The sequence below is a fragment of the Mesoplodon bidens genome, assembly GCF_964165515.1.
Source record: "Mesoplodon bidens genome assembly, chromosome: 18".
NCBI classification, from domain to species: Eukaryota; Metazoa; Chordata; class Mammalia; order Artiodactyla; family Ziphiidae; genus Mesoplodon; species Mesoplodon bidens.
The window spans coordinates 1,310,456-1,336,086 of NC_138175.1; the positions used below are offsets into that span (position 1 = coordinate 1,310,456).

General features: G+C 60.1%; 1 protein-coding gene across 3 annotated transcripts in view; it reads right to left on the reverse strand.

Moving 5' to 3' along the window:
- Window positions 1-12,079: 12,079 nt before the first annotated feature.
- The window catches only part of ACSF3 (acyl-CoA synthetase family member 3), a gene marked incomplete at its 5' end in the record, with an annotated part of 57,300 nt that continues 43,748 nt past the window's right edge, over window positions 12,080-25,631 (reverse strand). Inside the window, 4 exons of one of the 3 annotated variants that reach the window (XM_081215210.1) lie at window positions 12,080-12,333; window positions 15,637-15,748; window positions 16,190-16,324; window positions 23,752-23,878. In XM_081215210.1, the coding sequence (XP_081071336.1) occupies window positions 12,186-12,333; window positions 15,637-15,748; window positions 16,190-16,324; window positions 23,752-23,878 (522 nt within the window). In that variant the 3' untranslated portion in view covers window positions 12,080-12,185. Of the gene's footprint in view, window positions 12,334-15,636; window positions 15,749-16,189; window positions 16,325-22,485; window positions 22,972-23,751; window positions 23,879-25,631 lie in introns of those variants that run through there. The other 2 variants (XM_081215211.1, XM_081215212.1) reach the window with 2 other exon arrangements.

Consider the following 25,631-nt stretch of genomic DNA (forward strand, 5'->3'; position numbering starts at 1 on the left):
GAGCCCTCTGAATGTTTTTGGGTTTCTGCCCCCTGAACGGGTAGGGGGTGAAGTAGACGGGGGCGGGGGCTCAGCGTGCGAGTCCCCCTGGCCAACCTCAGGCACCCTCTCCTCCCGCTAGGCCATCCCTCCTCTCAGCCATCTGTGTCCCCCTCAACAACCTCCCGGGTGTGGGGGTGCTCCAAGGGGGAGGGTAAGCTGGGTCTGGTCATGGGGGAGCCCAGAGAGCAGGAGGGGTCCCTGGGGGAGGGGCGTGGTCCCCAGGCTGGTTAGAACTCCCCCATGGCCCAGCCCCCCAGCCTCGTGCCCGGGCAGCTGGGGCTGGGGACGCAGAAGCCTGGGGTCCAGTCTGGCTCTGGACCCTGCACAGGAAGTTGTCTCCGCTGACCTCTTGTGTCTGAGCCCTGAGGTCCCGTCCAGCGCTGGTCCACCCCAGGCTGCAAGGGCCAGTTGGCCTGCCTTGCCTTTGGACCGGCTCCTCCAGAAGAGCCCTTTTTCCTGGTGGACTCAGGGTGACCGACCCTCCAGGTGCCCCCTCCCCTTACCAGGCCACAAACCCCAGGGTTCAACCCTTCACCACCAGCGGACCCTCCCTCGGGTCCTGTGCGAGTGGGAGGGGCCTGAGGTGCGGGTCCCGCCACCCAGCCCAGTGGGGCCATGACCGCCCCTCCCTGGGTGACCTCCTCTGTCTCTGGTGGGACACGGTTGGGCACCTGTGAGCTGGGAGGAGGGCAGCGGCTCCACTGGACCTGGGTAGGGTTGTGAAGGAGTGTTGGGGGAGGGGGAGGGAGGGGTGGGGGAGGGTGGGGAGGGTGGGGGAAGGGAGGGGAGGGGCATTCCAGCCCTGGAGGTTCATCCACCCATCTAGGGATTTTCAACCTTCTCTTGATAAAAGGGGGGCACCGAGGCTTTCAGCAGAGAAGTGAAGCTGCTATAACTTTAGAAAAAAAATGCAGTTACGTTAGAACAATACCATAATTATAGTGTAATAAGAATCATTATGGGGACTTCCCTGGCAGTCCAGTGGTTAAGAATCTGCCTTCCAATGCAGGGGACATGGGTTCGATCCCTGGTCGGGGAACTAAGATCCCACATGCTGTGGGGTAACTGAGCCCCTGCACCACAACGAGAGAGAAGCCTGCGTGCCACAACTAAGACCTAACACAGCCAAAAATAAATAAATATTAAAAAAAGAATGATGTGTAAAAGTATGCAGGTTTATATAAACTTGCACACAAACACACCCCCAATAAGGACCGGTGTTTAGTCCCCACAGTCCTATGATGTAGGGGCCTCTCTCCACGTGCATGTGAGGACACTGTGGCCTAGCAGGCGTGGCAGAGATGGCCTCCCTGAACCTGTGGAAACGTCACGTTCCTTGACAGAGGGACCCTGAGGTGGGGAGGGGGTCCTGGATTGTCTGGACTAGCCTCGTCTATTCACAGGAGCCCTTAAGAGCAGAGAACGTCCTGTCCCTTAAATGGTCAGCTGGAGCCAGAGAAATGCAGCAAGAGAGGAAACCAGAGAGATTTCAGGTGCCAGGCAGAGAGACACGTGGGTGCAGGGGCAGGAGGCCCACAGCCAGCTGAAATGGGGCCCTCAGTCCTACAACCCCGAGGAGCCTGAGTCTGCCAAGGACCTGGATGAGTTTGAAGAAAGTTGTCCCCTGAGCTCCAGGTAAGAGCCAGCCCGGCCGACCCAGAGCCTTCACCCCATGTGACCGGGAACAGAAGACTCGATGGAGCCCACTTACACGACTGACCTATGAAACAGTGAGGGGCTTCCCTGGTGGCGCAGTGGTTAAGAATCCACCTGCCAATGCAGGGGACACAGGTTCGAGCCCTGGTCCTGGAAGATCCCACATGCCGCGGAGCAACTAAGCCCGTGCGCCACAACTACTGAAGCCCACGCGCCTAGAGCCTGTGCTCTGCAACGAGAAGCCACCACAATGAGAAGCCCGCTCACCGCAATAAAGACCCAACGCAGCCAAAAAAAAGAAATAGTGAGATAAAGTCGTGTTGTTTCAGCCGCTAAGTCTGCAGTAACTGTTCTGGCGGTGTAGCCGGGTGTGCACCGGGGCCGTACGGCTGGTATTCAGCAGGCATTTGCTCACTGGGCTCACTGGGATAATCGCATGACCCCACACCCCAGCACAGCCCGCCCGGGGCTCCCATGCACATGTCCATTGTGCAAGCGAGGGTCAGCTAGCGTCGTGTGGCCAGGGGACGGCAAGGTGAACGCAGCTTCTCGGGCTGCATGAAGGGGTGTCCGCCTGCCCACCCGGGGTTCAGGCTCCCGTGTCCAGGATGGGACACAGAAGGGAGGGAGCAGAACGCCTGGGGGTTCAGGAGGACTGGACAGGAAGGACGTGACCCGGACACGAGGCATTGGCCTGGGTGGAGCACAGGTTCCTCGTAGATATGAACTGGGTGCCTGTGCTCATCCAGGTGGAGATGCCCAGTGGGCAGCCGCAGGTAACCACAGTCAAGGGTAGCAGTGTGCTCCGGGAGGCCCAGGCACTGATCTCACCCAACACGTGGCCCGTCCCTCTGGGGCCTCATTTTACCAGGCAAGGACCCAGAGGCCAAGGTGACACCGCCAATACAGGTGAGGCCTGGCCAGGAGCCTGGGCAAGCGGCTGCAGGGCCCACGCCCTTTCCAAGTTCAAGCCTGGTCTGGAGGTCAGGAGAGAGGCTGGGTGGAGGCAGACACTCCCCCCACAACCTCTCCCTCCCCTCCTCCCCCTCCCCTCCCTCCCCCCTTCCACAGTTCCCCTGTGCCAGGCCCCTGCCAGGCCCCTGCCAGGCCCTGGGGCATCAGCCTTCATAAGTCTGCCCTCCCACGGGAGTCAGGCACCAACACACCCTAACGTGATGAAGCGGCACGAGCGGGGGTCCTCCGTGGAGGCAGGCAAACGTGGGGCGGATCTGGAGGGGCCCTGAATCCCCGCCTGGCCCCCATGGCTTGGATGGAGCAGTGGGGCCCTGCAGAGGGCTTCCTGTCCCTTAAATGGGTCCCAGGGTCAGAGGGGATGGCGGGATGGGCTGGAGCAGGGGGAGTGCAGAGCGGCACTGCCTGGGTCCTCTAGTGGCCAGGACATAGCCAGGCAGGGCCTCCCAGGACAGCAGAGGTCTGGGCAGCTGCCGTCAGGTTTGGGGGCCTTGCCTGTTCAGCAGCCCAGTGATGCCCCCCCAACCACACACACGGAACAGTCATTCTCAAACTACGCTTCTAAAGTCTTGGGTGCTCAAAAATATGGACGGACAGACAGACAGATGGACAGAGACAGAAGAGAAGCTGGGGCTCCCGGCAGCTCCCACCGGCCCTACGGCCATGAGAACTGGGAGGCCCTGGGGCGGCAGACTCTGTCCCAGCCTCCCCCAGGGCTGTCCCTGAGCTCCAAGCCCCCACGTGCTGGGGCGGGGTCCCTTCCTGCCCAGCAGCCCTGACACGGGGTATGGAGGGTCCCACCAGGCACCGGGAGCAGCAGGAGACCAGGGGTCCTAGCGGCTCTCGTCACGCCCGGCGACACCAGCAGAGGGCAGTGTGGCTCCAGCGAAGGCCGGGCAGAGACAGTGGTCTGGTCCTCCCACGTGCTGGCCCTGAGGTCTGGGGGCATGGCCTCGGCCAGGTGGCACCTTCATTGGCTGAGCCAGGCTGCCCAGCCGGAATCCCGAGTTCCTGAGGTCCGTCCAGGCCCCGGGCCACGGCGAGGACCCGCGAGGCTCAGGGGCGCAGGCTTGGCCCCACTGACGGGGGTTCAGGCAGGGCAGAAATCAGAGGTCTCCGGGCTCAGAGTCAAGCTTGAAGGCAATTTGTAAGCGTAACTGTCACTCCCAGAGGGTGGCTTTCGTGGAAAAACCCACTCCAGTAAAAACCTTCACCAGCATGGGCCGGGGCCAGGGCGCCCAGGCACGCATGCACCCCAAGACTCCAGGGCAGGGATGTAGGCCCCCGTCCTGCTCACTCAAGAGTCTCAGGGTGCTGAGGACCAGGAGAGGAGGCTGTGTCAGCTGCCCCTGAGCTGGTGGGTGTGAGACCCCCGCAGGGCGTGCACACCAGCCTGGGCCTCCATCCTCACGCGGTCACCAGTGTCTTCACTCCCAGCTGGCCTGGCGGGCAGCCTGTGCCCGTGGGCGCCGGCAGTGACTGGTGGAGCAGGGCATGCGGGAATGCCGTCGGGGAGACCCGCGGAGCTGCCTGGGACCTGGCAGCTCTCGGTTTGGATTTGGGGCTCCTGCGGCCGTAGAAGAGGCCTCAGTGAGCCTGTGTCCCGCACACATGTCATGTCACAGCCCTCATGTGCCAAGGCACAACTGCACCCTGGTGCACGGCCCGGGCTGGGGAGGGTCCTTGTCTGGAAGAAGCTGGGGGGATGGGCTCCAGGCAAATGAGGCCGCCCAGCGGCTGATCCTTCCTGGCCTGGGGGGAGGGGAGGGGAGGCGGGGGGCTGGCTCCCGGCACTGCTGGCTCCTGGGGGCTGCAGGACAACCGCCCCCCTCACCTGCCTCATGGTTCTTCCCATGTGGCCCAGAGATGCCGCCAGCACAGCTGCTCCTTGGCACCTCCCCAACCAGAGTGGGTGAGAGCGGCAGGGGAGGGGGACATGTGGGGCCCCAGGGGGGCTCCAGAAGGAATGTGTCCCCAAGCCCGCCCAGGCAGCACAGCCCCCGCCCATTCCCCAGCCCGCCCCACTGGGCACCAGCACCACTGTCTCTCAATCAACATCAAGGGAGCTGGTGACAAATTTGGGAGCAAAGAATCCGAAACAGCCGCATAAATCACATTAATGACCGTTCAAATTAGATCAGGCGCTGTAACAGACACGCTGCTGCATCTACGGTCCCCTCCACCCACTGTGGGCGGGGGAAGCGCACTCAGCAGGCACTGCCCACGCGCAGGCTCTCCTGGGTCCGCTGTGCGTCCCTCTCCAGGGACGGGCTGAGGAGGAAGATGCGGGCTGGTTGGGCTCAGGAGCCTGGGCCTTCCCTGCCAGCCTTTCTCCTCCAGACAGAGGACCTGGGCAGGATGGCCAGGGAGAGGCCTGCACAGGCCGGGGGCTGGAGGGCCGGGCCTCGCCCAGCCTGCGACCTCCACGCTTCTTTGGGGAGAATCGCACGTTTCAGCCACTCTCCTTGGTCCTAATGCCCGGCTCTCTCCTGAACGCTGGGAGCTTGTGCGCACCTGGCAGGTGCCCCCGAGCCCCCGCTCCTCCCCCCATGCTCTCCATCCAGGCTGCTGAGCTGGAACCCCGACCTTCCAGACTCGAGTGCACTCTGGCTCCCCCTCTGGCCAGTCCTCTCCCCGGTCCTGCGACCTTTCCAGAAGTGCTCCGGCCCTGCCCCTGCCCCAGGCCCTAGGGGCTCTGTCCTGGGGGCGTGGGAGTGAGGCAGACACTTACTGGTGTCGAGGACAAAGAAAACCTCTCCGGCCTGGAGGAGCAGCGCCGCATCTTATGCCCAGAAAGCCTGTCATTCGAGAGTGAGAAAAAGTAGAGACTCGGATACACACTCAGCGGCGGTTACTGAAACAACTACTGCAGAGAATTATTCATTAAAATGAAATCCGTTGAGCCAAGAAATTGATCAAATGTCAGTAAATTTAATGATTGACTGTGAAAACAAAGCCTATTAATTTTTGTGTCCAAAACAAAACAAAACTGAAATGCTACAGAAACATCAAGACGGCGGAGGAGGGACTTCCCTGGCGGTCCAGTGGTTAAGACTCCAAGCTCTCACTGCAGGGGCCGCCGGGTCGATACTTGGTCGGGGAACTAAGATCCGACATGCTGCACAGCATGACCAAAAAATAAATAATTAAAGATAAAAAAAAAAAAAGATGGCAGAGGGGCAGGCATTGGGAGCCTCATCCCAGCCGTAGGGGAGCCCCGTGCTGCATTCCTGTGAATGACTTAGACTTTATAGCACGTATCTAAACATTTTAAGGCACTCAAAGAACAGAAATTTAGTTTATAATTTCCAAATAAGCAAAGAGAAAAGAGTAGAGAATTTTTTAAAAAAAATTTTAAAGTCTTTATTGAATTCGTTACAATATTGCTTCTGTTTTATGTTTTGGGTTTTTGGCCATGAGGCATGTGGGATCTTAGCTCCCCAACCAGGGATCGAACCCGCACCCCCTGCATTGGATGGTGAAGTCTTAACCACTGGCCGCTAGGAAAGTCCCGAGAAGTTTATCAATACAATGGAAGAGAAGGCAAAACAACAAACGCCATATCCCTAAGGTGGTGGCAGAAAAAGCAAATGGGGATTGTAGAAAGAAGTCCGAAGACATCAACAATCACAATAAATGGGGATTGTAGAAAGAAGTCCGAAGACATCAACAATCACAATAAATGGACTACAGTTGCTCACTAAAGGAGAGACAGAGGGACTTCCCTGATGGCACAGTGGATAAGAATCCGTCTGCCAATGCAGGGGACACGGGTTTGAGCCCTGGTCCAGGAAGATCCCATATGCCGCGGAGCAACTAAGCCCGTGCACCACAACTACTGAGTCTGCGCTCTAGAGCCCGCGAGCCACAAATACTGAGCCCATGCACCACAACTACTGAGTCTGCGCTCTAGAGCCCACGAGCCACAACCACTGAGCCTGTGTGCTGCAACTACTGAAGCCCATGCACCTAGAGCCTATGCTCCACAACGAGAAGCCACTGCAATGAGAAGCCCGCGCACCGCAACGAAGAGTAGCTCCCGCTCACTGCAACTAGAGAAAGCCCGGGTGCAGCAACAAAGACCCAACGCAGCCAAAGATAAATAAATAAAATAATTATAAATAAACAAATAAATAAATAAATAAATACCAACCCCAGAAGCTGGATAGCAGTACTGATCTCAGAGAACATGTGATTTAACAGGAAAACGCAAATAACAATCCATCAGAATAGGTAATAATAAGGTATAACCGGGGCCTGGGCACCTAGCACTGGAATATCAAAGGAAGAGCTGCCTCCTGAGGAAAGAAAAGCCGCTGTGTAGGGGCACAGGAGGGCCCCAAATTTCAAAGCTCTGGAACCCCTTGGCCCATGTTCTCGGGGTAGTAGCAGAGACCAGTGGGGAAACAGGGAGCAGACAACGTGCTCCAATCACCCCTGGCTTAAGAGATTAAGTCAAAGAAGAAAGGACCCAGAGTTTGGAGCCGGGTGAGGACGGGGATGCCCAGGTGGGCGTTAGGAGAACAGCTAGGTGGAGGCCCATGAGGGCGGGTCCAGCCAGCCACCAGGAAAGGAGAAGCTAAACAAAAGGGTAATTTAACCAGACGCACAGGCAGGATTGATAAGGGACTGTGCAAATAAACCTGAAACCTGGATGGAGTGCACGGTTTTACAGAAGATCCCAGGTCATCAAATGGAAGTAACGAGTTTGAATAAACCAGTAACCAGTGAAGAGCCCAAACTGGTCACCAGGGCCCGTCTCCACCTCCTTCCGAGCCCTAAGTAAGATGGGCCCAGTCCCACATCCAAACGCCCCGGCGAGAAGCGTGTCGGGATTCAGAGTGTTCCAGATGTTTGGCACACGGAAAGCAGCCCTTCTCCCCCTTTCCTGTTTGCCCACTTCTACCCTTCAAAGAACCTAGTTATAGGAATGAGATCACCAGGCAACTGAAACTAACTCCTGACCTGTGCTCTCCTGAACGCACTCCTCGCCTTGTCCACCGCGCGGATTCCTTTCCTAGATGAAAAGAAAAGAAGAATGAAGAAGTAAGCAGTTGAAGAATGACCAGCTCTCTACCCCAGCAGCCCCCTTAGCAATCCTGCAGGAGACCACACGGGCAAGAGAACATGTGACGCGTCAGCCAGCCTGCTCGCAATGGAGAAGCAGGCAGAGCCAACCTCAGTCACCCCGTCACTCTGACTCCACCCCCGTTACCGAACGCCAGTCCATGTGCCTGACACACAGTGACAATACCAAACCGTCGGAGTTTGGAGCAGAGAAAGGTTTGCTGCAGGGCCGGTGGGTGGCTCAAGCCCTAAAAGGCCTCCAACTCCTGGAAAGCTTTCAGCAAAGCCCTCTTATGGGAAAGGTGAGAGAGGGGCGTGGGTCGTTGTTGCAGACTTCTTGGTGTCAGATCCTGTGTTCTTTTTGTTTTGTTTTTTGTTTTTTTAACATCTTTACTGGAGTATAATTGCTTTACAATGGTGTGTTAGTTTCTGCTTTATAACAAAGTGAAGCAGTTATGCATAGACATATGTCCCCATATCTCTTCCCTCTTGCGTCTCCCTCCCTCCCACCCTCCCTATCCCACCCCTCCAGGCGGTCACAAACCACCGAGCTGATCTCCCTGTGCTACGCGGCTGCTTCCCGCTAGCTATCTACCTTACGTTTGGCAGTGTATATATGTCCATGCCTCTCTCTCACTTTGTCCCAGCTTACCCTTCCCCCTCCCCATATCCTCAAGTCCATTCTCTAGTAGGTCTGTGTCTTTATTCCCGTCTTACCCCTATGTTCTTCATGACATTTTTTTCCTTACATTCCATGTATATGTGTCAGCATACGGTATTTGTTTTTCTCTTTCTGACTTACTTCACTCTGTATGACAGACTCTAGGTCCATCCACCTCACTACAACTAACTCAATTTCATTTCTTTTTATGGCTGAGTAATAGTCCATTGTATATATGTGCCACATCTTCTTTATCCATTCATCTGTTGATGGACACTTAGGTTGCTTCCATGTCCTGGCTATTGTAAATAGATCTGCAGTGAACACTGTGGTACATGACTCTTTTTGAATTATGGTTTGCTCAGGGTATATGCCCAGTAGTGGGACTGCTGGGTCGTATGGTAGTTCTATTTGTAGTTTTTTAAGGAACCTCCATACTGTTCTCCATAGTGGCTGTACCAATTTACATTCCCACCAACAGTGCAAGAGCGTTCCCTTCTCTCCACACCCTCTGCAGCATTTATTGTTTCTAGATTTTTTGATTATGGCCATTGTGACTGGTGTGAGATGACGTCTCATTGTAGTTTTGATTTGCAGATCCTTTGTTCTTGAGGTTAGGTCAGTCAGGTCACGATGATCCTGCAAATCTCCACCAAACAAATGCTACTCCCTGTTCTGACAAGAAAAAGGGAAGGTCCCAAGGCTCGACTTTCACCCTCCGAGGTCCAGGTCCGGGCTAAGAGAAGGGGGTCCATAAGGGGTGCGGTTACTCTGCCCCGGAGCGTCCGTCCAGCACCCAGCCTGGGTCCTCCCGCCAGTGCCCAGGCTGAAGAGGCCGATCTCAGCTGGCGGCACCCTCAGGGCCGGGTCCCCAGACCCTGCCCAGCCGTCATCACTGAGGGAGCCAGGCGCCCAGGACCCAGCCGGACCTCAGGCTCCTCAGGCCGCCCAAATGGGAGTGGGGGGGGAGGGTGCCAGGTCCCACGGGCTGAGACCCATGCAGACTGCCGCTGCCATTAGGTCGCAGAGGCGGGGATGGCGGAGAGGTTCACGGCCGCCTCAAGGCCTCCGCCCCGCCAGTGGGAAGCCTTGGCGAGAGCTCTGGAGCCCTGCAGGGCACACCCCCAGCCTGTTCCCTGGCCCTCAGCTCACCCGCCAGCCGCCAGCCCGAGGCCGGAGGGCCTGGAGAGCCCCGGGGAGAAGGCCGCCATCCGCCTCTTACCTCGCTCTCCACTGGAGGACCACCGCCCGCCGACCGCCGGCCTAGCTGGACCTCTAACCGCGGCTCTGAACAGCCCGCGTTAGCGGTCTCGCGGTAACTGTTGCCTAGTAACTAGGGTTGCGCGGTAAAGGTGCGCAGCAGTGGCCGCGTGCTAAGGGTTGCGCATTATTGCACTCCTGCCCCTCTCCACGGGGGTGACACAGGGCGTGCGTGGGGGGCCAGGACGTGGACAACTCGGGGGGCCTCACGGGTGGTCCCAGCATCCGAGGGCGTCTGGGGGGCCTTAGGCACTGGCAGAGGCAGGCCCGGCTCCTTTGGGACAGCCCAGCTGTTGTGGTGTCCACGCTCCTGACCAGCCCTGGGGTGGGCTCTCTGTCCGGGGACACTGGTCCGGGCCTCCCTGAGATGGGCAGTCGTTGCCCGTGGGGCCTGGGCTGCCCCCTTCTCCGCGCCACGCCCTCCCTAGGCTCCGCCCCCTCACAGCACAGGGTCCTGCCGGCAGCTGCTCACCTTGGCTCCCACGGGGAGCTCAGGCCTCCGTCCTTGGTCGGAGCCCTGAGGGGGCAGCAGCCTTACGTCACGGAGGGGGGCGCGCAGGGGGCGCGTGGGCCTTGAGGTGTCGCGGTGTCAGCCCTGACATTTCTGTGGCCGTTTCAAGCCCGCCCGTCCCCCGGGGTCTCTCCTCAGCGGGCCCCCTGCGCATCCCACGTGGATGCTGAGCTCTGGTGAATAAATGCAGGCAGACGGCAGCAGAGCCCTGAACGCTCGGCAGGTTTATGTCCGGAGGGAGGGACGTGGCAGGTACGGACCCTCCACCGCCGGCCCTCCCCCTGCCCCCGAGGGAGCGGCGTCCGAGGGGCAGCCGCTGCCAGGCGCCCTTATCTTCCCTCTGCCTCTCAACAAGTGCACTCCCGCTGTGCCCAGGAGCCCCTCCAAGCGAGATCCAAGCACTACGGGTTTGACAGAGCCCAGGGTGCCCGCCCCCAGCTTTGGTTTGGGAGTTGAGTGCAGGGCAACACGGAGCCGCCAGGCTGAGGCATTTCCAGCCATGGGAACTTTCCCAAAGCCTCGGGACCTTCAGCCATGCTGGCTTAGCAAGTGGGGCTCTGCCTGTCTCCAGGGCCAGACCAGGGCCCCCGCCAGGCTGGGCTGGACCGACGTGAGGAGCAGTGGAGGATGAACCTGGCCCGAGGGTGCCCAGGAGGTGGGGCGGGCAGGGGCCAGGCCACGTTCTGCGTCCTGAGGGACATGGTCTAAGAGCCTGTCAGCGTCCCAGCCCGGTCTTGTTCTTGGTCAAAGATGACCATTATTTTTCGGAAAGTATTTTGTACAGACGCTAGCAGAAAGCAGATGATGACGTGAACGTTTTCAGGAATCAAATTTTCAGTATTAAGACAGACACAGAGTCAAACCAGTGGGATGAAGTAAAGATCTGGGGACGTGGGAGCTGATTCTTGCCAGGAGCTCGTGGTCCCCAGGTCCCAGGACACGAGGACAGCAGGAGCCAGAGTGTCCAGCGCTGCCCTGAGAGTTCTGGGCTGCGGGCCAGCGCCGAGCCCGGAAGGCTGGCCCGCTGCACAGGCGGGTGACCAGTGTGTGTCCAGGGCTCGGGCAGGAGGGCGCTGGGGTGGACGTTCCTCCGAGCAAACGCCGTGCCCGGGGCCGGCCTCGCGGAGTCACAGGCCACGTGCACAGGGTGGGGGAGCAGCCCTGGCCCCCACGTGCTGCCCACCAGGTCCTCGGCTGTGTCCTGGCTCCTGCCCATCCTCCCCACGACACCTGGGCCTCCAAGGGCAACTCTGCCCTTGGCTGGGGAGGGCAGGGAACCTGGGGAGGGCAGGGGTCTGGGAAGGAGAGGGAGGCATCCAAAGACCAAAGGGGGCAGGGGGTGTCGTGGAGGGAGCAGCACAGGGGAGGGGATGGGGGTCAAGGAGGGCAGCTGCGGGGCCATTCGTGGTCGGCCTCTGGCTACTGAGCACCTTGGACTCTGTATGAGGTCCGTGGGACCCGGGCTGCGGCCTCGACAAGAAACACTGGCCCCAGAGCCCAGTGCTGGCCCCCTGGCCCGTCCCAGAGTGTGCCGACCCCTGGTCCAGGAGGTGCCCTCTGGGGGCCGAGGGTCCTCTGGTCACATGAGCTGTGTCCCTGGCCCTGAAGGCCTAGAGAGCCTCTGCCAGGGCCACGGGTGCCGGACACCCCAGCAAGGCACTCGTGTGGTGGGAAACGCCCTCCCCTGGACGCCCAGGACCATCGTCCGAGTCCACCAGAGAGACCCCCGCCCTGCACACCATGCACATGCGGGCAGACCGGACCTTCCCTGTGCCGTGGGCGGGGACCACGCAGGCCCTGGGAAGGAGCGCAGGACAGGTGTCTGCTTCTCTGTGGAGCCTTTATTGAGTTTCCAGGGAAACCTGCTTCCCCCGTGACACCTCCAGACCCGCAGGGACCTGGGGGGCGGGGACTGCAGAGCACAAGGAGCTGTGTGGCGTGCCGTGGCCACGAGGCCGGGGCGGAGGGCACGAAGCGGTTTCCTTCTGGTGAGGTGTGGCCAGGCGGGAAGCCGGCTCACTGGCGCCCGGCCTCGGGGGCACCCCAGTCGTGCGGGTAGAGCTGCCTGACAAGGTCTTGCTTGTTCACCTTCCCCATGTGGTTCCGCGAGATCTCCTCCACCAGCAGGAGCTCTGAGGGCACCGCGTACGGGGCCAGGACACCTCTGCAGAGACAGGCCAGGCTTGAGTGCAGGAGCCGCGGGCGTGAGTGGCGCCTCCGCAGCAGGTCGGGGCCCGGTCCTGGGCATAGAGACGCCCCTCTGCCCACTGGGGGAGAGGGGGAGCCTCACCCAGGGCCAGGCCTCCCGAGACCCTGCCCCGGAGCCCCTGAGCTGGAAAGAACTGGTCCGACCTCACGGCCCATTCACTGCATCCCTGGGTGGACGGCCGGGGGAGGTGGGTGGACACCTCACAGACCCCTGGGTGCCATGACCACACACGCCGGCTGGAGCCACCCCTCCCACCCCAGAGCCTGGTGCCCAAGCAGTGGGAGTGGCCGTCTGGGTCCAGCAGCTGGCCTGTAGCCGCACCCCAAGAGGAGCACCATTAGACAACGCTCCCCCCGTGAACTGGCACGTGGTGGGCCCAGCCCCAGGCAGCTGTGCACACCACGCCCAGGCTTCTCCTGAGCAGAGCTGCCTGCTCCTTGCTCGAGGGCCGCACACGGGGCCCTTCAGTAAGGAACCAGCAGGTGCACAGGACGCTGCCTGGGGTGGTGGGGAGAGGGGCCACCCATCGTGGCCTCCTGGCCCACAAAGGCTCCACGCTCTGTGGCTGCTGCCAGTGACACAGACAGCGGGGCATCGGGTAGTGGGGCTCCGGACAGCGGCACCGCGAAGTCTGCTCGGGGCCCGCAGGAGTAGGGACAGCCGTGGCCTCTCAGGACGTGTGCAGCAAGGGGCCGGCGAGGGCAGGCAGAGAAACCCCATCCCTTGGCCTCAGTAGCTGGTGCCTACGTCCATCTGCCCACAGGCGGCGAGAAATGCTGTTACCTCGGGGCAGCTCTGGCGCAAATCGCCTGCTCTGGGCCAAAGGTCACGGAGGTTCCACCAGGGACACCCGTTCCCCGCCCCCCACTGCACAGCACCACCTCCCAGGCGGCACCCACCCTCTCTCCGCCCGCCAGCGTGGAGCAGGTCAAGGGGCAGCCGCAAGGATGCAGGGCCCTGCGTGAAGAGTAGGTGAGGCGGGAGTGGAGCACGGAGGAAAAGGAAGCCCCGTCTGTCTAGAATCCCAAACCCCGAGAAGGTCTCTTTCAAGGATGAAGATGAAATTAAAGGCTTCAGACACAGGAGCTTGGGGTCCCCAGCAGCTGACCCACTCCCCACACTTGAGGGTCTGTGTGGGAGGGGCCGCCATGGGGGGCGAGTGCCAGACACAGGACACGTGTCATCTTCCTTACTAGCGAAGCCTCCTTAAGAGAGAACCGTTTGAACAACAAGTGTTCAAGAACGTAGCGTGGGGCTTGTAACGACATAGAAGTAAAAGGTAGGACGACAGCGCACAGGGAGGGTGGGGTCACAGCAAAGGCAGGACACACAGCCGGAAGCCTAACTCACGGCCACCACGAAGAAGCAGAAGCTGCAGACGTGCAGGGACGCGCTCTAAAGCCTGCAGACCCGCGGATTCTGAGAACAAACGCTGTTCTCCTACGAGGGGCGTCAGCTTAGCAGCTGGTCTCATAGGAAACTGTCAGAACAGCTCCCAGGCAAACTGAGGCCCTGAGCAGGAACACAGCAGGGCTGAGTGGTTTGTTACAGAGCCAGCTTCCCTGTGGGAAAAGCCCCGTGGACAGCGGTGGCCTCAGCTCCACCGCTCAGCCCCGTGGGGAAGGGAGGTGGCCCCGGGGGCCCAGCAGCGTCTCCCCTCCACGGTCTGATCGGACGGCAGCGCCTGCTCCATCTGGACACCGGATTTCTGAATTATCCCCGTGGGGTGTAAGCCCCACGTGGGCCACTGCAACTGGACAGTTTGGTGGGCGGGCCACGTCCCAGGCCGGGAACGTGGTGCTGCCACGGAGCCCAGAGGCCACGCCGGCCCCTCCAAGTGTCGCGGTGCCTGAGCTGGGGCGGGGGTGCCAGCCTCTCCCAACTCCGCTAGGAGCACAGCGCAGGGTCTGCGGGAGGACGCAGGACAGACTTTTGCTTGGGGGTCTTGTAAGATTCAAGAATCTTCAGAAATGAAAAAAACGGCAGTGAAAGGGAAGACATTATTTAAAAAAAAAAAAAAACCTTTAAAAAAGACTCCCAAATGGCAACGAACAGGACACAGAAAGAAAGAGCAGCTTCACTGAGCCAATGTCTGGAAAGCTCGGAGTGAGGCCCCTCCCCCACTCTCCACCTTGCGGGGGTGGAGTCGGCCCTGAGCTCTGAAAGGAAGGTCCCTGTCCTCCCTCCAGGGGGTGGGCAGCCGCGGGGTCACTGTCCAGTGACCGCCCCATGGGAGGACACAAAGCCCGGGGAACCGGTCGCATGGAGACTGCAGGCTGACCACCCACCCCAGGCCCGCCCTGCTGGGAGCATCTCCCCAGGGACCCAAAGCCTCAGCACACAGCACAGCGCCGCCCCAGCCGGGGTCTCAGGCCCTCAGCCGGCAGCACGGGCCCCTGCGGTGAGGGGACAACGGGAGCCCCGGGCGTGAAGGAGCAGGTTTGAGGGCCGAGAGACCTGCTCTCAGCACAGGATGGCAGGTTCTTTCTTTTAACAAAGCAACTGTTTAACCAAAGCGGCAAAGCCGACTAGAATCTTCTTCATGCCTTTGTGAAACTGCAAAGTTCCAACTGTGATTTTGCAAATCCAGGGGAATCTAATCGCCCAGCTGTGCTGCCCTGATAAACAAGGATTCCTCCTGTTTGTGAAATCACGGTGGATGAGCCACGAATATCTTCAGTGCAGAGGAGAAGGAGGCAAGCCGGGCAGGGGGTGTGGGGAGAGAGGGCCAGAAGGAGGGACCTCTTGGATCTAAAATAAAGGCCTTGGGGATGTAACTAACAGCTCCTTTCTGAGCTCTGGCCTGGGGCCAGCAGCGAGCACCCAGGGGCCCGTGTGATGCCCTGCGCTCAGCACGTGCTTCTGGCTCAGCAGCGCCCCGAGCCTGCTCAGCCCACGCCCCAGGGTCCTGTCGGGATGGCTCTGAGCTCAGCTCCTGGGAACGGACCTTCCTTGACAAGGTTCCTCTTACACCCAGGAGGGGACGCACTCACTCACCATGGGACCCCGTCCACCTCTGACCCGGCCTCGGAAGCTTACACCTGAGTCAGGGGTCGGGGTCCTACACCTGCTCCCATCATCACGACACAGCTTCCCTGGGGCCCTTTGCACATGCGTATGAGTGTGTGTTGTGAATGTGCGTGCATGTGTGCGTGTATGTGTGTGTGTGTGTGGTGCGGGGGGCACAGCTCCTACAGGACCACGTCACCTGGCCCTCAGCCCCCAGCCCGAGACCCCGCCCACCTGCCCGGCCCTCACCTGGCCCACTCTTTGAGCTCCCTGTGGGACAGCGAGTGTCCCTCTTGAAGGGTCACCACTGCGGTGACCCGCTGGCCCCATGTCACGTCTGGAACTCCGATCACAGCCACGTCTGTGGAGAAAGAAGAGGGTGGGGGACGTCAGAAGCACAGGAGGACGAGCACCGCAGGCTGCAGGGCAGCGGGCACGTGCGGGAAACACCTGGGACCCGCCGCCCCCAGAGAAGCCCGCCTAGTGGCCAGAGACAGGGGATACGGAGTCTCTGAGGGGCCAGGACGGCCCAGGACACCACCACTCCTGAGCACGGGGTCCCGGCCTACACCTGGCCAGCCTGGACCCATGCGGGGGGCGGGGGAGCAGGCTGACTGTGGGGAGGGGCGGGGAGGGGATGGGAGGCAGGCCCTGGTGCTGTGCCCCCCCTTGGGTACCTGGTCCCCGTTTTGTCAACAACACACACACAGGAAGACACATCTGGACCGGTCCCGAGACAGCCCGGGTGGCCGAGTGCAGCTGTGTCAGCCAAAGGTCACGGTCCGGGCACCTGGCCGCTCACCCGTGATGCTGGGATGGGCCAGCAGATGCCGCTCCACCTCCAGGGCGCTGACCTTGTAGCCGCCACTCTTGATGATGTCCACGGAGGTGCGGCCGCGGATCCAGTAGCTGCCGTCCTTGAACACGGCCGTGTCACCTGGGGAGAGGCTCCGGTCAGTGGGAGGCACCTGGCTCGGCCGCAGTCGGCGCTGCACACGCATGTGAGTGCCGCCCTCCCCGGCACGTGTGGGCCCCGCGTCTGGGAGCGTCAACACCTTTCTGGGACAAGGCAGCAAGCACCAGGTGGACGGCTGGGACCTCGCGTGATGCCAACGCCAGACGCCTCCATGGCCCTGCCCCTAGGCAGGTGGCGGCATCTCACAGGGACGGGCAGGACCCCCGTGAAACAGCCCAGGACCACGGAGGCAGGAAACAAGAGCATCAGGGCCTCCCTTGGGTCCTGGCCACAGCAGGGCCACAGCAGGCCCTTTCCCAACGGGGCTCCGGGCCATACGCAGTGTCACATGGGGGTCTGGCAGGAGGGAGGGACCCCCCCACCCCGACCCGCCATGCTCAGCGCCGGGGCTTCCCCACCCACTTCTCCTGGACGTGGTCCTGGTGGGAGCCCTGCCCAGCTAAGGACCCATGCGGTCCCACCTCAGGAGGCGCTAGAGACCTGAGGGGGGGTGACGAGGTCAGCGAGGGCCGGGGCCGCATGCCAGACAGGGCATTGCGGTCGGGGGGGTGGGGCTGAGTGTGAGCGTACACACACACGTGTGCATGGACATGTGAGCCTGTGCACGCGGGGACGCCCACCGCGCACTCTGAGAGCTGCACTGATGGTTCACCGTCTGCTCTCACACACCCCACGCTGCACACGGGTGATTAGCTGGAATAAATCATCAATACTTCATGATGCATCACACCGTCCAACGCAGGAGGCCCATCCGTCAGCTCGCACTCTTGGCGACCTGCCACGCGGGGCGCCCCAGCCTATTAAACAAGACGGATGGCACTGCCTGGCTGGCTGCGGTGGGCTGTGATGCAGCAGGAGCTGGGCTCCTGCAGGTGCGGGGCCTCCTGCCTGATGGGAAGCAGAAGGAAGGAGAGGCTCTGTGGTCTCCGGACAGAGTGTTGGGGCAGGTGGCCGGCTGGCGGGAAAGGACACAGGCGTGGAATACAAGGCAGGCCGCAGGGACAGGACGCAGTCTGCCCCCATCCCATGAGGCCCGCCGGGGCCCCTCTCCCATTCCTGCTGTGCAGCCCTGGCTCCGGCCATGTCCCCTCCACAGTGGACAGCCACTGGGTCTCCCGACGGCTTCCCAACTACCGGACACCAGCCCCTTAAATGCACCCATGGCCCAGCCAGGCCTCTGCCGGCCAGAGACCCAGCGGTGTTGGGGGTGGGGGTCACTGCCCTGTGCCCTGGTCCTGCCAGGGACGCCCCCATTGCCCATACCAAGGCCGAGATGGCTTCAGGGCCTCTGGCCATGTCGGCTGCACCCCCTTTGCTCTGTGTGACACCAACTTAAGTCAGGGTGAGAGTTTCCCACAGCTGCACCCACACGCCCGACGGCAGGCCCCCCAGGCACGGCCCTCACCCCAGGGTGCTCACACCCGCTACCCCATCTGCGGCATCTGGTTCTCCATCTGCCCAACCCCCTTCACTGTTCCTCTGCTCAGACATCACTTCTGTGGCATCTCCAGGTGCCCCCTCCCCGCGCACCAGCTCACAGTTACGGCGGCTTCCTTGCACTGTCTCCTGTCACCAGCTCTTATACTGACCCTCATCCAGCCTGATGAAGAGCAGCGAGACTTAGGATCTTCTCTGAGAAAAGCCGGCACCGCAGTGGTAGGGATGGTGCTGAGGACACACGGACATCGTCCCGGGGGAGGTCTGGGGGTCTGTATGCCGAGTGAGGAAAAGCCCCGTGGGAGAGCCCTGCTGCTTCCCGGGACCACCGTCAGGCAGGGCGTGCCGACAGATGTCAGCACCGCCCTGGACTACCCAGTGGCCTCAGTGTGATCACACACGCCCTCGTAAGAGGGGCGCAGAGGGATGTTCGAGTCACGGAAGACCCAGGAGAGGCCCCGTGAAGACGGAGGGAGAAGGCCCCAGCGGGTCTGTGCCCCTCACACATGGCTGTGCAGAAGGCCAAGGAAGACACTAGAAGGAAGACGAAGACACGACAACTTCCCAGAGCGGAAGCCTCGCCGGAGCACACAGCTTGGTTCTCTCCCTCTCGAAATAAAATCAACAGCAACTGTCGTTTTCAAGGCACAAAGCCGTGCACAGGGAGACAGGAGAGGGCATGATGGTGAGAAAACTGGCAGCTGGAAAGCAAGCGGACAGACCCCGCGGGCTGGAGGGAGGCTGTGTGAGGCGGGGTGCGGCCAGGGTGGCAGGCGCCCCGCAGGAGGTGGCGAGGATGGGCCGAGCGCGGAGCAGGGGCACCGGCCCTCAGTGCACGGCCGCCGGTCCTTCTCTGTGGACGGAGGAGGGTGGACGGCGACACGGGAGCCCACGGGCCCTGAGCAGCGGTGGCTGGGCCCCCCACCCCCACTTCCTGCTCTCAGCCCCTGGACCCCTGCTGGGCATCAGAGGGGAGAAAATCAGCCATCAACCCCTGGAATTACAAGACGTGGTCTCCAGAGCCCCCCAGGGTGCGTGGTCTGTCGACTTCAGGGCTCCCAGGGCAAAGGGAAGATTCTCTAGGACCTCAAGAGAGGAAAGGTCACGATGCGCCAGGAATAACGCAGCTGCAGCCGGCAGCACACGTGGAAGCCTGACACCAGTAAAGACGATTTCTAGTCCAGACCCCTGTACCCGGCCCAGCCAGGACGAAGACACTGGCAGACACGAGCTCTCCAGAGCTCACCTCCCACCCGCCCAGCCTCAGCAGGCTTCTGGGGAACGCGGCCGATGAGGAAAAAGGAGGCCGGCAGGAGCTGTGCGCTGGCGTGGGTGGCAAGCACAGGGGGGCCTCCCAGGAGGACTGGAGGCCAGAACAGATGAGCCCTCCCGCCTCGAGAAACACTGCGGCTCCTACGCGGCTCAACCCTGGACGGTGTGTCCACAGGCGTCTGGCAGCCTCCAGGTGGCCAAGACGGGCACGGCTGGGGTAAGAGGGCCACGCGTCCTTCTTCCCAAACCAGACAGACCGCTGGAGTCTTCCAGCTGCGCACGTGGGACCTTGATAAAAACAAAGACCTTCTGCCCAGAGGTCTGAGGCCGACCAGGGCAGACGCAGCGGCCAAAAGGCAGCGTAGGGACTTCCCTGGTAGTCTGGTAGTTACGACTCCGAGCTCCCAATGCGGGGGCCCAGATTCGATCCCTGGTTGGGGACTAGATCCCACAGGCCGCAACTAAAGATCCTGCACGCCACAACTAAGACCTGGTGCAGCCAAAAAAAAAAAAAAACAAAAACAAAATACAAAAACCCCAGAAAAACAAACAACAACAAGAGGCCCAGCAGGAGCGCGCAGGATGGGGACACGCCGTCCGCACAGAAGCCGTTCCAGGTGCCTCGGAGACTTAACTCCATCAAAGCCGGGTGTTTCAGAAGAACATGGAGGAACAGCTCTTGACGACCGCTGGGGAACAAAGGGTAAAACACACACAAAGGGACGACCACCAGACAGGACCGCGACGCAGCCCCGGCCTCCTGCTCACAAGGCGTCTCCACAGAGAGCCCAAGCCCCGCGGGGAGGCAGGGGCCTGCGGACTTGGCAGCCTGACCACACCACACGTCCTGGGGGCCTGGGGAGCCCTGCCCCGGGCTCTGGTCGTACGCGGTCAGCAGACGTGAAGGGGCCGGCGACCTCCAGCTACACGTGCTGTCACACGCGACACGAAGCGCTGGGCCCCTCCTTTCAACACGCTGCCTGATTCCTAACTATTGTTGGTCAAAATAAAAGCACTGCTTTCGGGAGAACCACATCAGAACTCAGCGCGGCTCCGAGTGAGAGGCTGGGCAAGAGGACGGGGCTCAGGCCTGGGTCCGCCCTGGGGCCTTCATCACGTGAGAACTGGAAAGACTGTATACTTCTCTGTGTCTGTAAGGGAACGAAGCTTACTGAGGAAACACTGGCAGAGAGAAAACAAAGGAACAGGTGACAGTCACACAGAGACAGCAGCTAGCGTCTGTGCTTGGCAGTGCAAACCCGCATGACGGCCCCCCCACAAACACAGGTGTGGTGCACGCCAGCAGGGGCTCCCTCAGGCCAGGATCACTTGAGTCGTGGCTGCAAAAGGCTCACGATCCTCTGTGGTCTGGACGCACCACGAGGCAGCCACAAGCCCAGCGCAGAACAACGGACTCCAATTTCCCACTTTATAAACATCATACGCGTCCCCCCGCACCCCGTGTCCTTTGAACGGATTCCCAGGAGCCCTCCTGACACACAACCCGCCCGCGGGTGCCAAGCACCTGCCTCACAGCACCAAGTGTCAACTTCGGAAGAATCTCTGCCAATTTCGTGGAAGGAGGCTGTTTCCATACTTGCTCTTTCACCACCAGGAAGTAAAACGTTTTCCGTATTTTTATGGCCAATTGCACTTCCTCTCGATCCGCCCGTGGCCATGGCTCGTTTTTCCTACTGGGGCGACTGGGCTCAGGGACCCCCTCACTTGGCCCCAGGTGGCCCTCACGTCGTGCGCTCACCGACTTCTCAGTGGACTCCACGTTCCACCGAGGCTGCAGAGCTCGGCCACGTGTGCACCCAGGGCTCTTCTGTTTCCTGCTAGTGAGTCTTTTTTTCTTACGTAAATAGCCTTTTATGTTTTCCCCTGATAACGGTCATGTGCTCGTTAGAGAAGAAAGAAAAGGGAGTAAACTCAGCACCAAGATACCCTGTTAACGTTCTGCGGGATTTTCGCACAACCCTTCTCCCCAGTTTCCTAAATTTCTTCTACAAGTGCGTTGATTTGTCCTTAGGTGTGTGCAGTTTACTACGTCACTTTCTAACAGTAAACGGTGTAAGGAGATCTTCTTTAGAATAAGGCAGAGATACCATTTCTGTTTCCTCGTGTTCCGTTACGGTCTTTCTACCATATCCAGAGGGCAGGAGGAGCTGTAGCGCAGCTCCCTGTGTCCTCAGCTCCGTGCACAGGGTCAAGGTGAAGCCCTGAGCAGGGGGGGTCCTGGCACTGCCCTCTCCCCGCCCGGCCGGCACTGGCCCACGTGCGTGTGGAGGATTCTCCCCAGCTTGGCGGGCTCAGGGGGAACATGGCCAGGGTCGCCGTTGGAGGTGCTTCTGGTTAGAGAGCTTTGGTTTCCTGCCTGAGCTGCAGCCAGGACCCCTGGGGCTGGCAAGGAGCTCCCTGGCGACGGAAACCAGGCTTCATGCAGGGCAGGGAGGGCGGCCATGGCTGGCATGGCCGAGGGAGGCCTCTTTCCCCTCGTCCAGACACAGAGGAGGCCTCTGAGGAGAAGCCAGCGGGGTGCGGCCCCTCCCCAGCCCGGGCCACAGTCTGTGTGGCAGGAAGGCCTGGCCAGGGAAAGGGTTAAGTTTAATTCATCCTGATTTCTATTTAATACCACGCTCGCCCCGCAGGAGCGGCAGCTGTGAGCTGATTGCCGCGCTCATTATGCAGCCTGTATCGCTAATGGCCTGTGACAAAGGCACACGGCTTCCAGGCCTCACCCCCGAGAGCCAATTAAACACACAGACTCCCTTCCTGTTTGCTGCGCATTACAATGAAATTAAACTGAATTTCAAAATCATTTTCTCCTAAAGACATCTCTTTACGATAATTAATGCAGCTCTTCCTTTCAACTGAAATATTCCTCACGACCAGGGACTGAAATGTTGTACCGCTGACTGCCCTGCACTTCGCGAGCCCTGCTATCTGCAAAATCCACAGGGCTTTGGTTCCTGTGCTTTAAAAAAATAAGTTGCAGCTCTTTAGCTGAATTTTAAAATGAAACAGGCTGGCCACAAAGAAGTCAGATTTCCAAGTCAGGACACTCGGAGGGCTACAGGACGGACCCACAAAAAAGCAAGATTAGCTCAAAAGTAGTATTTCTTAAATACTGCATTTGAAGGATAATAATAGTGGTTGGCTGCCACCAGGCTGGCCCCTATGAACGCGAAGTTTACAAAGGGAAGCCGGGGCGCGTGTGAATATGCCGCACGGACAGGTGGCCCGGGCTCCTGGGCCTCAACCACAGAGCCCTCTGCTGGCGCTGGCCAGGGCTCCTGGCACAGGCCTCTGCTCTGGGGGGGCCCGAAATGGAGCCCCGAGGTCCCCCAGGAGAACCCCTCATGTGCCCCTTCCCCCTCAAGCCCCACCCAGCGGAGCCCCAGCACCCCGAGACTGCTGGGGGGTCTGTACGTGGCCTCTGTCACCTAGTGACCTCAGGCCCACGACGGCGGCAGATTGGAGGTGGTTTCTGCCCTTACTAACCCGTGCTGCCTGAGCCCGTGGAGAAGACACGCGTGTGGTAACGGCCTGGAGCAGCTCCCCAAGGGGTTACCAGGCCGAGGACACACCCACCGCTCACCTCCTTCCCCACTCCCAGGTGCGCCCGGCACCCCGTCACGGCCGCCCCCCTCACACTGCCTTTCTCTTCAGCTCTGTGGTCCACAGAAGACCTGGCAAGAGGTGGTTTCTAATTATGAGGCCAGCACAGGACGACGGGGGAACAGGCCTTCCTTTTTGGAAAATATTGCTTTAAGATTATTATTATGAAATAATGCATTTTCAGTACGAAAGTTTTAGAAATACAGACAGGCAATAAGAAAAAGAGAAACCCCAGAACCCCACCTTCCGGCTGTCACGAGCTGCTGTTCCGGTGTGTCCTGTGTGAACACAAACCAGTGAATCAATGCAGCTGCAACCGTGAATACACCCAGTACCTGCCGAATCGTCCACATCGACGGGACCGCTGGGACCAAGGAGGAGGGGGGCGTGGGGGACAGAAGGGGTGGGGCTCCTCAGAGCGGGCCCTGGTAGCGCGTCCAGTGAGAGGGCTCCGAGGTTGGGGGGTGGGCGCCTGCCTGCCCCCGCACAGACCCTGGGCTCTGGCTCCACGTGCCGCTCTAGCAGGTGACAGCGCAGGCTTCAGGGCAGGTAGTAACCTGAAACTCTGTCTTCAGGGTGTTTCTTGGACTGACTGCGGACACGGGAGGAGAGGGCAAGTAACGAGGGACCCAAACCAAAGTGCAAACCAACCTCCTTCTATGAAAACGGGGGCGGGGCTACAAAGCAGGGGGCGGCGGCGGGGAGGGCGGGGCACCGAGGAGGGTCTCGGAGGCGGAGTGCAGTGGTCACTCGGGAAGGGGAGTCCTGACCCACGAGGGGCAGAGGGACCACCTCGTGCAGGGCTGCTGGGCCAAGGGACAGGACGGGAGCCTGGCCACAGGGCTGGGGGCTGCTAGTCCCCCTGAGGGTCATGGCCTCAGGACCTTCCTTCTAGAGGCCTCAGAGGGGCTGGGGTGCAGTGTGGGAGGTGCAGCCTTTAAGACGGGAGCACAAAGTGTACCCCACCCCATCTCTGCCCGCCAGGGAGGATTCTGGGGACGTCCCGGTGCGGTGGCACGCGGGTGACCCTCCCGTCCCCTCTGGACCCTCCCTCCTACCTGTTTTGAACCAGCCGTCCGAGGTGAAGGCGGTTTTTGTTTCCTCCGGCTTGTCCCAGTATTCCCGGAACACAGAGGGCCCCCTGACCAGGAGTTCCCCCTCCTTCTCCTCAAACCCTGGGGTCACCTGCAACGGGAGAGAGAGGAGGGCGTCAGAGCTCGCCCCTCCAGGGCACGTCTCCACCTGCCCCCGCCCCTCCCGAGGCCCACATGCTCTCCTGAAATTAGACACTTGGGTGGGAAAGACGGCAAACGCAGCTTTCCGTGCCCACCTCGGTCACGCCGGCTGCCACCTCCGCGCCTGCCCCGCCCGGGGGGCTGTCCACCTCCCTTCCCCAGAGCTCGCTGCTGGGCCCCATTTGCCTGCCTGTCCACCTCTAAGGGCCACGCTCCCGTGAAACTCTGTCTTCAGGGTGTTTCTTGGACCGACTGCGGACACGGGAGGAGAGGGCAAGCTGCCCACACCTGCCGTGGCTGCTGGAGAAGCTCGGGGTAGGAAGGGAGCCCACAGGGCAGCCCGTTAAGGAGGGAGAGCCGGGCGCCTAGGAGAGCGAGGTGGTCAAGAAGCAGGGATCTCAGCGTTTCCCCTGCTGGGAGCACAGCGAGGGCGGGAAGGGGGCTGCGTGTCAGAGGACACGGAGTCGATGTCTGTGATGCCAGGAAAGGTTACGGCGGGGCAGCACCACACGCCGCGGGGCCCAGCGAGGCCCCCAGGGGCACCCGCGCTGGCTCCGTGCTCACAAGGGTGGCTGACAGGGACAGTAACGGTGACCCACGAAATCAAGCACCGTACAGGCCTGTTCAGCTCATCAGCACCCACCTGGGAGAAACTTTTCTGGGGAAAGAATATCCCCCTCTTTTAAAGAAAATCAGAGCCCCTTTGAAATGTGCTGTAAAATCGTCTGCGTTGTTTGTCTGAGGCCTGGACGGCAAGCTGGACGCCCCCGGGGCCGACACTGCAGGCAGAGGGTGAGGAGCGTCTGCCCCACAGCAGCTCTGTCCCCAAGCCTTGCTGTGGACTCATCAGCCTGGCCCTCACACAGGAGTGATGTCACCCAAGGGGACCGGGCTGCAGGTTCTGGACCCAGCCGAGTTCCTGCCATCAGCCTGCTCGGAGGAGGTGTTTGTGTTTTCAACTAAATTGCAGGCTTTATTTGTATTTCACCATTGTTTCCACTGCCACCCTTTATCTCCTCCACTGCCAAGGTCAGCCTGGCCATGGGGTGGCACACCTGCAGGGCAGGTATACATGGCAAGGCAAAGGCTGTGAAAATAATCTGACATGGAAACCAGCCCCAGAGATGGCAGGTTGGAACTGGCAGACTTAAGTCAACCAGATAATAAGAAAACAAAAAAACCAACATCCTCCACTGGATGTGAACAAGATCCAGAGTCTCATAACACAATATTCAAAATGTCTAGGACACAATACGAAATTGCTCAGCACATGAAAAGCCAAGAAAGCGTCAACTCTTATGGAAAAAGGCCATCAGTGCAGGACACCATCAGATGGCACAGATGTTGGGAGTGCCTAAGAAAGATGTTAAAGCACATATTATCAATGTGCTCCAACAAGTAACGGCAAAAACACTGCGAATAAGTGGCAATATAAAGTCTCAGCAGAGAAATAAAAGACATAGAGCAGAACCAAATGGAAATTTTAGAACTGAAAAACACAACAACAGGAATAAGAAAAATTTGCTGGATGGGCTCAATAGCAAAATGGAGATTACAAAGGAAAGAATCTGAGAATTTGAAGACAGAACAATAGAAATTACCCAATCTGAACAACAGAGAAAAAACTATTGGAAAAAATAAACAGAGTCTCAGAAGCCTACACCAATACCACAAGGGCTAACAGTCATGCTATTGGATTCCCA